The sequence below is a fragment of the Kogia breviceps genome, chromosome 8 (genome assembly GCF_026419965.1).
Source record: "Kogia breviceps isolate mKogBre1 chromosome 8, mKogBre1 haplotype 1, whole genome shotgun sequence".
Lineage (NCBI taxonomy): Eukaryota > Metazoa > Chordata > Mammalia > Artiodactyla > Physeteridae > Kogia > Kogia breviceps.
Window position 1 is genome coordinate 28,486,323 of NC_081317.1, and position 12,768 is coordinate 28,499,090.

Genomic DNA, 12,768 nt, shown 5'->3' on the forward strand with positions numbered 1-12,768 from the left:
TTTCCCTCTCTATCTATAATCCCTCAGTGGGATTTTTAAACTAGCTATTTGATTATCCTACTCTATCCCTATCAGAAGGATGAGGCCTAGTAGAGAAGAGGGTTAAGAGGAGCCTGTCTAAAGTTCGGTCAAGGAGAGTCTTTAACAGAACCGAAGCTATCAGACAGGAGAAAATGCAGAAAAGATTGCCCTTAAATTCAGGTGGGAAATGGATGATAGGGTAGAGTATGTAAGTAGCAAACTATTTTTATAGTGGCAGGGGTCAGGGAGATGGGGCTGGGGAGGGCGGGCAGGTGTGAGGAAGCCCTCATGGGGCTGGTCTCAAGCACCAGCAGTAAGAATGCTGCCTGGCTCCGTGGAGATTATCCAGGACACATAAAGCTGATTAGCAGATGCCAGCAATCCAGGCACTCTTTGATGCCCTGGAAGGAAGTTGGGTATGAACTGATGTTGCACAGCCCAGCTGGGGTTAGGAGTCACCTAATCTAGTTTCCAGGACTCCATTTGTGGCTGCTCCTGTGCTCAGTGGAGGAACATGTGTAGGAGCCTTGGTTCCAGAAGAGGCAAGGAGAGGGTCCTGGGCTTCCTTTCATGGCACCTGCAGCCCCCTCCCACCTTAAGGACCAGCCAGTGGGATGGGGTCAGTAGCGAATGACACAAGATCATGCTTCTGGAAGGGTCCTGGGAAGTCCCTTCCTAGACTGGTTGAGAACACCCATTAGACGCAGAACTGGAGGATGAGCTGAGCTGTGCCTGGGTCCCTCATGAGGAAGGCTCTTGAGAGCAGGGTCCCCTGCTTACACACACACACTCAGAGCAGCCACAGAGGGAGGGTCCCTAGGTGGGGAGGGGTGCTGGTGCACTGTTCTCCCCAAGATCTCTCTTTCCTGGAGGGCTGTCCCCAGTTCACCATGGTACCTGAGTGGGCTGTTCTCTCAGAAAGGGACATCCACCCCTCCCCCAGCACTCTGAGGGCACACAGTATTTATACGAATAACTGGGAATTTCTTGGTGGGAGGGTGGCACCGTTACTAAAATGAATGTTCTCTACTTTGCTCACTGTGGTGATAAAAGAAGAAACGCCGAACATCACAAAACAGTTTTCATGATATTCAGAGTTTAGCTACATTCATCTTAGTTCTGAGTTTTGAGAAAAGTCAGGCACCTCTATATGCAAGATTTATAGTTCTCCTAGTTCCTCTCAAAAAAAAATTTTTTTTTTTTCTCCCATTCGCCTGTAAATTCCCCTGAGTCTTCCAAGAGGACAGTGAATCAAGGCTTTGGCAGCGCGCTTCATGGAACAGCATCAGTCCTCCGACAGAATTTCCCTTAGCCCTGGCTAGTAGCGAACAGTGTCTGCGCATTTTCGTCCCATTTCACTGGGAAGCGGGGATGGGGGTGGGTGGCGGAGAGAACCGGGAACAGCGAGCGGCTGGGAGGGAGCTCGCGTCTCTTCTGTCCGCGACCCCTCCTTCACTGTCGCTCATTCATTTCGTGCCGCTTCGCTTCCCTTCCCTTCTCTCTCCATCGCACGCATTCTGTTTTCCTTATTCACCTTTGTTTTTCTCTTGTCCCCACGGGAATATAAACTCCGCGAGGCAGGGCGTGGGCCGGGACTTAGGGCGAGAGGAGCGCGGTCAGCGTCCGAGGGCAGGGTGGGATCCTGTCCTTACTCACATATTTGGTGTTTTGTTCACCACTAACTTTTTTTTTTGCATTAATTTTGAAAACTTAAAATATTGCATCCGAATACTATTTATCTTGATCACTGAATTTTTTTGGCTCTAACTCCCTTGAATTCTGCGCCCCGCGCGAGTGCCTCACCCATTCCGGGCAGGGAGTTGAAACTATTTTGCTCGCGGTTGAATCCCAGTGCCGGGCACAGTAATACTCCGGTTCTGGAATAAAACATTCTTTAAGAACCGCCTCCAGTTTCTTGCAGGGACTCTCCCAGCCCGAGCGCAGTGCTTCGGGGCAAACCTCAGGAAAGAACAGGGCCCAGGTGTCCCCAACGGCGGGTCCCTACCCCTTAAAGGTGGAACCGCTCTTATCCTCCCGCGCGGGTCGCCGGGACCCCTGGGGCAGGCGGGGAGCGACCGAGCGCGGGGTGGGGCGAGCGCCAGCGGGACCTGTGGCCAGGGTGCGACAGGCGGGGCTCAGGGGAGGGTGCGGAGGGGGAGGGCAAGGGAGAGGGGGGAGAAGAGCGCGTCGCCGGGAGCGCGGAGAAGGCTTGCCGCGCACGACCGAGAGCTGCGCAGGTGGGTGGGAAGTGAAGGGGGCTGCAGAGGAGGGCTTTGGGGCGGGACGCGGGGGCAGGAGGGGCGGGGGCGGGGCACCCAGGCGGGGCCCCCCTCGGCTCCCTGGAGGCGGGTGCTGTGTGTGCCGCTGCTACGGCCGCTGCGTCTGGGGTCGCGGCTGCCTGTGAGTGTACCCCCCTCTCCCCAGTACGGACGCCCCTACTCCAGCCGGAGGCCGAGGCTCAGGCCCGTGCCGAGGTCCGGGTGACCGGCTGTGCGAAGGGAGCCAGCCGATCCCTTCGGCTGGCTGCAAGCGGACGGTGACCGCCACCGGCCCGCAGGTTACTGTCCGCCTGCAGGTGATCAGCCTCCTGCGCTCATTGCCGCCCCTCCTCCGCCTCGTTTTCCCGCAGGTGTCCGTGCGCCCCGGCTCACCGCCCCGCGTCTCCTGGCAGGTGTCCTCCCGCCGCAGCTGTCCCGGCTCCCGGCCATGGTGGACGTGCTGGGCGGGCGGCGCCTGGTGACCTACGACGGCACGTGGGTGGAGGCCGAGGCGGCGCTGCAGAACAAGGTGGTGGCGCTGTACTTCGCCGGGGGCCGGTGCGCGCCCAGCCGCGATTTCACGCCGCTGCTCTGAGACTTCTACGCGGAGCTGGTGGACCAGGCGCGGCCGTCCGCGCCCTTCGAGGTGGTCTTTGTGTCCGCCAACGGCAGCGCTCAGGAGATGCTGGACTTCATGCGGGAGCTGCATGGTGCCTGGGGGGAGGGGGGGGGGAAGGGGGAAGGGGGGCACAGGCACTGATTTTCTGGCATGTTGGGGTCTCCTCTGGTTTAAGAGTCCACATGTAGGGTTTATTGCTCTTCACAAAGTGCATTACACCACCATCCCTTAACAAATATGGAGGTGAATTTCTGGGTTTTGTTTTACAGCATCATGTGTTTCGTTTCTATGGGGATTAATATTCAGTTGTGGCATTCCCCCCCCAAATTAATTATTCTGAGATGGCTTTCTTTCAATTAAAAGTGGAATTAAACAATTAAAAATGGAAGCTAAATTTGGAAAGTTCCCTGGAGGAGTCACTTTCCCCCAGCACATGCTTTTGGTGATGCCGAGGAAGAGGTGAGGCCCAGGCCCTCGAGGGGGGGTGCCTACTTCCTGAGGCCTCACTCACAGCAGGATTAGGAAAGTCTTCGATGATGCATCCAAATGCCCATGATTTACTTGGCAGAAGGATTCATATACCTTCACATCTAGTGGTGGTTGTAAAATTTTTGATTTGCTTAGCGTTCAAGTTATACACAGCTTTTGAAAGAACATACTTAGTTTTGAAAGTGACAGAGTGACAGTGGTAGTAATAAGCTCAGGCCCTGGGCAGAGCCCAGCTGTGGGACCTATTCATGGGGTGACTGTAGGTAAGGTATTCAATCTCCGAGTATAATGATACCTCACAGGACAGATGAGGACTGCGTTGGTGCACGAATTCAGAGCGTTGTCAGCTGCTTGCGTACCAGGACTTTGTGTCTGTTTCCCATTTCATGGTTTTGAGGAACAGGGACTGGTACTCCTGGCTCTGGAACCTGTCCTTTCGGCTACGGCTTCCTCTCCCAGGGGACACTGAGCCTCAGCACAACCTTGCCTAGGAGTGGGGTGGGGGAGGGTTGCCGTGTTCCCTCCACTTCCCGGAGGGAAGCCTTATCTGGTCAAGGCCCATTCAGTCCACTACAGGTGCTGAGATGTTCAGGGCACAGGCAGCTGCACTCGGCCAGCTCAGGCTGGCCAGCCTGACCTTGGAGGAATCTGGAGGGGGGTTTCTTTGGGGGGGAGTTAGCTCCTTGTGCCTCCCCCTTTCCAGACTGAACTTTGTTAATCCTGTCATTGCAATTTATAAGTTAAGAAATGCGGTATTCTGTGGGAACTTCTTGGAGCTAGGCCCTAAATTCTGTTTATCCCAGCCTGCATTTTGGAATCAGATCATGAGCAAAAATAGAAATAGCTGCCACCAAGGAGAACTAAAGAATGTAGGAAGCCTCCAAGAGGCCTTTTCGGAAGTTCTTAATTTGCGCAGAGCACGGCATCTGCTTGGTGCTGTGAGAAGATGGGTCCAGGACCGTCATCACCAACCAGTCATGGTGAGAGACCCCAGGCTGTCTTCCCTCAGAGGCCAAAGCACATCACCTGCTCTCCACTGGATTTCTGCTGACCAGCCTGAGGCTCAGGAGGACATAGATCACCACAGAACCCACACACCCCCCCCTCCCACCTGGGGTTTCCCCAGGCATGGCTGGAGGTGCCACTGCAGATGCACCTGCAGGAAGAGAATGCCTAGAGCCACTCACCTGTCCTCAAGGTCACGTGGATCTTGGCTGTCCAGTGCAGCCAGCATACAAGACCCGACCTAGAGAGGCAGATGTTTACTGACGTCCCTACAGCTAGGGGCAACGTGGGCCAAGGGTGGGCTCTCAGGTCCAGCCCAGATGCCTGTGTGCAGGTAGGCAAGAGGCCTGAGGGGGGGACAGCATCGAAGACCAGGTTCTGTCCTGCCTTCCTTCCCTTTGTTATGGGCCCAAGAGCCAAGTAACAGCTTCTGACTTTGCCAGCAGGAATTTCTGTCATTTGCTGGTTGACATGTGAGACTCACTCAGTCCTTGTCTCGCACACTCCCCTCCAGCATTTGACCCACGATCACCTTGTTTTCTTCCCTTTCCACCTGTGTTCTGCCAGACTGGAAAACTGATGTTCTGGAGTACTCCACAGACTTTTTAACCTCCACAGGTCATACACATGCTGCATCCTCCAACCCTGGAGCCCCCGCTTCTCTGCCTAGTAGCTCCTCCTCCTTTGTGCCCCTGGGGACACTGGGAGCATGTCTGACCCCAGAGGCCTATGCCCTCCATAGCTTGAGCCAGTGCTACTCCCTGTGCTAAGGGTATGTGTCCGGGGCGGGGGGGGGGGGGGGGCGTGTCTCTGTAGTCTCTAATGTTGGACCCGACATTGTTCAGTGCTTGGTGCCTGCAGGGCACTTGTTTGATGGATGCTCGGAGCAAGTAGCGAGATTTGCTCGGTAATGGTCTGCTGGTGGCTGAGATGGAAAGAGACTGGAGACAGAAGTTGCCATGGCAACCCAGAAGCAGTTGTGCCAGGGATAAGGATGTGCTGCTTTAGGTGCAGGGAGGGAGCCAATGCTGCAACTGCACACAGAGCGAGGAGGAGATGGGCTCTCAGATTTCCCCAAAATGGTTAAAATTCTCAGAGTTATCACTTCATTCTGCCCAGCAACAAGGCTCTTTCCTCTCTGAGGCTTGGTCTGTTCTCTCTGGACACAGTGCCCAGAGGAGATGGAGATGATTTGGGGGGAGGAGCGTTGTTATGTGTCTTTCCCGCATGGTTCCAAGGTTACAGCTGTCCCCAAGCAGAGGCTGCCAGGGTGGGGATTTGAGGACCCACACTGGGTGACTCTTTGAAAAGAAGCTGGAGCAATGAACTGTCTTCAAACCTCCTTCTCACTCCTCAAAGCCCCACCTGGTTCCTGATATCCCCGTGTCATCCCTTTTTCCTTCTCAATCTTGGTAGAGCTTTGCTCTGTTTTTTAGTCTAAGGATCGGGTTTGGCTTTGTTGCTCACCCCATGTTGATTCATTTCCTTGTCCAGTGATTTCTGTCCTCAGTCTTCTTTTGCCTTCTTTCTACTTTCCTTGTAATTGCTTCATCATTGTTTTTCTAGCTTCTTGAATGAAATGCAGAACTCGGCTATATAGAGGCCTTTTAGTTTTGGATAAGAGTGTGTAAGACATAACTCTCTGTGTCTAATTGTATCTATAGCTTGGGACCCATAGTATATGGACATTATGATTTCATATATAATATATGGTTATTTAGTTGTTAACTGATTCCAAAAATTATTGCTTATTGGTTTCCCATTCCATTATGTCATTAAGTGGTCTGTGTATCACTGATTATTTGAAATATAGTAAGATCCCTTTATGACTGAGAACAAGGCTGGTTTTGTCACCATTTCATAGATGTTTGAAAACAAGGCAATATTTTCTCTCCATTGGGTGTAGATACTGTGTTTTTTTTCCTGCTTGAATTAAGATTTGTCTTGGCCTTGGATACTGGAAAGCAGCAGGAAGGGCCTGATGGAGTCATCACGGGGGAGATTTAGTAACAGGAGGGTCTCAAGTGCATTTTTCCTTTCACTCAGTTTTACAACCCTGAGGGCAACAGATGAGGGAAATCAGACTACAGTTAATGTGAGGCCCTGGCAAGCTGGCTGTGGTAACAGGACAGGGATTTTCACCCAGCTGTCCTGTCTTGAGGGTACTAATCCCTGTGAAGGTTATGGGGAGACTTGCAAAACTAAGAAGGCAGAAGCTCCTTTCCTTAAATGAATCAAATAATTTTGTGAAATGGTCACTCAAGGGGTTACACGTGACAGTAAAATGTTTCACCCATAATGTTAATCGGTGTGTCAGTGAATCTGTAAGGCAGAAAGTCTAGTAAGCCTTTGTATTTATCTAGAACTCATGGAATTTTAACTTTTGCTATTATACCTACCTGATGTATTTAAACCTCCTGAGATGTAGGAGGGATACAAATTTATTGGGTTATTTGTGGGTTTAAATTTGCACTGTGCAATTTGGCAGCCCCTAGCCACATGTGGCTACTTAAATTTAAAACTGACTAAGACAGGGAATTCCCTGGCAGTCCACTGGTTATGACTCAGTGCTTTTACTTCCGTGGCCTGGGGTTCAATCCCTGGTCAGGAAACTAAGATCCCACAAGCCGCTTAGGACAGCCAATAAATAAATAAATAAAATTAACTAAAACCCCAAATTCAGTTCCTCAGGCTCACCAGCCAGATTCCAAGTGCTCCGTAGTCACATGCGGCTGTGGCTGTGACATTGGGCAGCACAGATGCAGAACAGTCCCATCACTGCTGACATTCCTCTGCGACAGCACTGTCTTGGACCCAGCCAGCAGCAAGAAGAAAAGAGCCCAAAGGCATCCTCAGCCCAGTGGGAGGGCTCACCGGGCAGGCTGGGTTCTAAGGCTTTGCAGGCTCAGCTGGCACTGTGGAGGCGCTGGTCCCTGCAGGCGTGCAGCAGCCTGGCCTGTCCCACACCACCCCTCGGTCGCCCTCTTCTCTCCCACAGTGAGCTGAGGACCAGGTACCACATCATGGCCATCCCCGGGCTTGTGATCGTGAAACCGAGCGGGGACGTCATCACTGACAAAGGGCGGAAGCAGATCCGGGGGCGGGGGCTGGCCTGCTTCCAGAACTGGGTGGAGGCAGCTGACATCTTCCAGAATTTCTCCGGTTGAGCTGGGGGGATCTCCGGGGACCTGGACAGGTGTGTGTCACTCCTGTTGCTGCAGCGTGAACAGGACAGAGAAGAGGAGCATCCTGTTTCCTTTCTCGATGCTGGTGGTTTCCTTCAGAGCAGAAGCACTCAGCTGTGATGGAAAGAAAATATTGCTCAGGGAGCGCCCTCCCTGAAACCTTGTTTGTAGTCATTTTTGTTATTCTTAGCATAGCTTTCTTCACATGAGCTTAAGTGTGTTCACATTGAGCTATTGGAAATCTATGCAAAACATGTATCTATACAGGCTCTTCAGGTGAAATAGCATATTTATTGATACATTTTCTGGACATGCCTTTATTTTAATGATATGCTTTCACAAGTATATTTATTACTAAAGTTTGCAGAATCTATTTGCTTTAATAAACAAACCTATTTCCACCTGGAGCCCTCTGATTTCCTTCTTTTTCCTGGCAAACCAAGTGCCCTGACGAGGAGAGTGAAGCACTCGAGAAATACCATTCTCAAACACTGTTCGGTTTTTCAAAGGGGATAGTTCTTATTTTTTATTATTTTATTTTATTTTATTATTTTATTTTTTTAACATCTTTATTGGACTATAATTGCTTTAGTAGCTGCTTTACAACAAAGTGAATCAGTTATACATATATATATATATCCCCATATCTCTTCCCTCTTGCATCTCTCTCCTTCCCACCTTCCCTATCCCACCCCTCTGGTCACAAAGCACCGAGCTGATCTCCCTGTGCTATGCGGCTGCTTCCCACTAGCTATCTATTTTATGTTTGGTAGTGTATATATGTCCATGCCACTCTCTCACTTTGTCACAGCTTACCCTTCCCCCTCCCCATATCCTCAAGTCCATGCTCTAGTAGGTCTGCGTCTTTATTCCCATCTTGCCCCTAGGTTCTTCTGACCATTTTTTTCTTTCTTTTTAAAGATTCCATATATATGTGTTACCATATGGTATTTGGTTTTCTCTTTCTGACTTACTTCACTCTATATAACAGTCTCTAGGTCCATCCATCCACCTCACTACAAATAACTCAGTTTCGTTCCTTTTCATGTCTGAGTAATATTCCATTGTATATATGTGCCACATCTTCTTTATCCATTCATCTGTTGATGGACACTTAGGTTGCTTCCATGTCCTGGGTATTGTAAATAGAGCTGCAATGAACATTTTGGTACGTGACTCTTTTGATAGTGTTTAATTATGAGTCTTCTTGGGATGTTTTTCTTCTCTTTGTTTTCTTACACTTGCTTTTAATAGCATCACAGTATCTTAGAAAGAAAAGAAAATTTCAAGGCTGCATAGTCACATCTTCACAATCAAACCTCCACATCTTCTAAAAGATGCTGATTGATCCAGGTAAACGAAAGTTCACACATAATCTTTTTTTCTTTTTAGTTTTTATTGAAATGTAGTTGATTTACAATGTTGTGTTAGTTTCAGATGTACAACAAAGCGATTCAGTTATACATATATATTCAATATATAACTATACATATTCTTTTTTTAACATTCTCTTCCATTATAGGTTATTACAAGATATTGAGTAGAGTCCCCGGTGCTATACAGTAGGTCCTTGTTGGTTACCTATTTTATATGTAGTAGTGTATATCTTTGCTGATAGCAAGAGGGCTGTGTGCGGTGTCAGTTACGAGCTCCTGAGCCTCTCCTCTCATTGGCCGGCCTGCTGGAGACGGCCAGCTGCATTCTGACCCACACAATTGGAATCGTGAAATACAAGGCAGCCACCTTTAGCCTGGTACCCATCTGCTGACCCACTTGGCCTGCTGGGTCCCTCCTGGGAATTTGGAGCAAAGCTGTCCCTTGTAGGACACAGGAATCCCCATGTTTCCCTAACGAGGCCCTCTGTGGAGCAGTGCTGGGCAAAAAGTGAAGAAAGCCTCTGGTTGCTCTGCTAAACCCAGAGCATGAGAGCTGAGTGCATGAGGGTGAGACCACATCGTTGGCTTAATTAGAGCAGGGCTGGGGACTCCATGGCGCATTCACTTTGCTCTCCCCCCAGCCCCCCATTAGTCAAGTTCTCTCCACTGAGACTGAGACCCAGCGTCATTGGGGTCCGTGGGTTGACGAAGGACATATTTGATGGAGCTAACCTGGTCATTATTTGCCCCGGAAATAAAGTGTAAAAATGCAGTTTTCTTCCCAAAACAAGAGATGGTTTATTCACTTAATTATGGTATTTTCCCCAGCACCATAGTGTTAGCTACCCTCTTCATCACATCACATCGTTACCATTGCTTTTTTGTGATGAAAACATTTAAGATCTGATTATGGTATTTTTAATCACACAATCTTAGGGGGGGGTGGGCCTCTCCTGCAGGTGTAAAGTCCACAAACCATGTGCGCATGTGTGTGTGTGTGTGTGTGTGTGTGTGTGTGTGTTAACCACAACCAGACTCCTTAAAAAGTGGAGATATGTCCCTCCTGGTAAACATGCTCATTAGCTGCCATGAGGGAGCCCAAGCAGCATGCTGACCCCGGGGGCTGGAGCAGCGTGCTGCTGTGGGCTTGGGAGCTGCACAGGGTTGCATGTGTGGTCATTTGGCACCTGAAGGCAAAGAGGGGTCCCAGACAGAGGTTACCCCACAGCTGCACCAACCCTGCAGGGCACATGCCTCCTCCCCGAGGGTGTGGCTCAGGCTGGGAGTGTAATGTGTCCTTTACGGTATTACTGTTACCAGAAGATATATATTTTTTTACTTATTATAACATCCCTAACAGTTAATTTTTCTCCAGGCAGAGTATATCCAGCTTTCTATCAGAGAACTATGGAGCTGTTTGCTATTTCTACAAGTGCCTTTGGCCACTGTATTACATAGCAAAACATGCTCACTGTGGAAAAAAACAGATGGGAAAATCCTATCATCCAGAGGTAAAGCCACTGTCGATGCTGTGCTACACGTATGTGTCCCACTAAAGTCACCCACCAGTACTTTCCCTGTGAGTACTCGTTGATTCCCATCTTTATCCTGCAACCTGGAGACCCTTGTGTTGTCCTGGACCGCCAGTAGCAGTATGATTGTTGACAGCAATAAATCTGGGTTGGGGCGAACAAGGAATGCAGCGTCCTGGCTGTCGTGGTCAGCTCTGGCCGCCACAACAAAATACACTGACAGTTATTTCTCACAGTTCTGGAGGCTGATGTCCGAGACCAAGGTGCTGTGTGATTGGTTGCTGGTGAGGGCTGTCTTCCTGCTTCCAGACAGCTGGCTTCTCACTGTGTCCTCCCGTGGAGAGCTCTGACATCTCTTTATAAAGGTATTAATCCCACTGGGGGGGGGCACCCCACCCTCATGACCTTGTCTAACCCTAATCACCTCCCAAAGGCCCACCTCTAAGTATCATCACATTGGAGGTTAGGGGTTTAACATGTGAATTTTAGGGGCACACTCAGACCACAGCTGTGGCCCCACTCTAGCCCTGCATTCCATCAGGATTCCCGGGTGTCCGTGTGTGCACTGATTTTAGAGAAGCACTGCTATAAGAGGTGTCTTTGTACTAAATTTGTTGACATCATTACACCGAGCTCATAACTGTGGCATCTTTTCTCATGCCCAGGCTGCCTGATAAGTAGGCAGTATTCGCTGCAGGCTGAGAATGTCCAGCCACTCACTTCTGTGCAAGAACCACGTGCAAACCCCGGAAGGTCTCTCCTCAGCAATTTCACTTGAGAAAACATGTTGCTGATTGTGTGCTTGTGCAGGGCAGCCACTGAGAGAACACACACACACACACACACACACACAACACCACACTACATATGCACCACATACACACTACACACCATGCACAACACCACACGTGTTTTCTGAGTCTTTCCATCCTTTCCTTTCTCTCCTTCTTTAATAGTATTTTGTTCTACTTCCATGAAAGCAGTATATTCTTGTCTTTTAAGTGGGACACCAGTGGGGTTGGGGGAACTAAGTGGAACGCCAGTGGGCTTGGCAACTTTGAGTTCCCCTTTAGAGTGATCTTGCTGGGCCATTTTGTTGGTGAGACTTTCCTCCTGGGCTGGTCACATGGGTCAGGAAACATCCTCCCATCCCCTGTTGGCAGGCAGAGGACTGGCTGCCAGGACTCTGGGGGATGGCAGGGAGCACATATTTTCACCTGGTATCCCTGAGTTCACTTTGGCACCACTCCTTCAGCTGTGTCTCTCCCACCAAGAGAACCCACTGGTCACCTCTGGGAGAGGAGGTGGGTCACCAAGGGCAACGGGGTGGGGAGGGAATCTAGGGTCTGATGACTTCATGAACAGACTGCACAGCCCTCGTAGGTGCCGTGTGTCTACCTCACGGGGTGTCTGGAGCTGAGGGTCCCAGGCCTTTAGGATTTCCGGCTGTAAACCAGTTGGTTCCCACTTCCGCAGTGCTGGCCAGGATCCTCCGGGTGTGTGGGCCTGTAAGGGCAGCCACCACTGCCCCCTCTCACTTTTAGAGCTTCCAAACATTTCTTATTGTTCCATCTTTTGTTTTCCCATAATTAAAAAAAAACGTTTTGGGCTTCCCTGGTGGCGCAGTGGTTAACTTGAATTTTATGCTAACTAAAACAGCCTATTTGTGGCCTGTCAAACATACATTGTACATCTCATCTGCTTTAATTAGTAAAGAAAAGAGCATCTCTGTCTCTTGACCAAAAGTAAAGACTGTCCATGTTAAAAATAAAGATTAAGGGCTTCCCTGGTGGCGCAGTGGTTGAGAATCCGCCTGCCGATGCAGGGGACACGGGTTCGTGCCCCGGTCCGGGAAGATCCCATATGCCGTGGAGCGGGTGGGCCCGTGAGCCATGGCCGCTGAGCCTGCGCGTCCGGAGCCTGTGCTCCGCAACGGGAGAGGCCACAACAGTGAGAGGCCCGCATACCGCAAATTTATTTGTTTGTTTTCTGTCTCTTGCTGGAGTCTTCCTGCACAGCCCTGCATCTGTCTTGTTTCTTTACACATGTGTTTGTTGGCTGTTGCCTTTGTAAAGAGAGATCTCTTCCTTTTTTTCCCCCTCCCTCAACCTGGTTTTTATCTATACATAGAAAAGAAGCTCCTCTAGCATGTGATTGTCACCAGCCACCTTATGGCTTTTATTATGGTTGCTAAGTTGTGTCTGGATTTCCTGAGCACATGGTGGCATCAGTTTCCAATATGATGGCTTTGTCTTCTTCTTCTTCACAATTTTCAGCTCTTGT

The 12,768-nt window shown here is 50.0% G+C and overlaps 1 protein-coding gene across 1 annotated transcript; it reads left to right on the plus strand.

The window, feature by feature from the left end:
- Positions 1-2,220: 2,220 nt before the first annotated feature.
- NXNL2 (nucleoredoxin like 2) lies at positions 2,221-7,559 on the plus strand. Its single transcript, XM_067041055.1, is given in 3 exon segments — positions 2,221-2,258; positions 2,693-3,032; positions 7,139-7,559. Coding segments are annotated over 2 exon segments (726 nt in total). The 5' UTR covers positions 2,221-2,258; positions 2,693-2,727.
- The last annotated feature ends 5,209 nt before the right edge of the window (positions 7,560-12,768 follow it).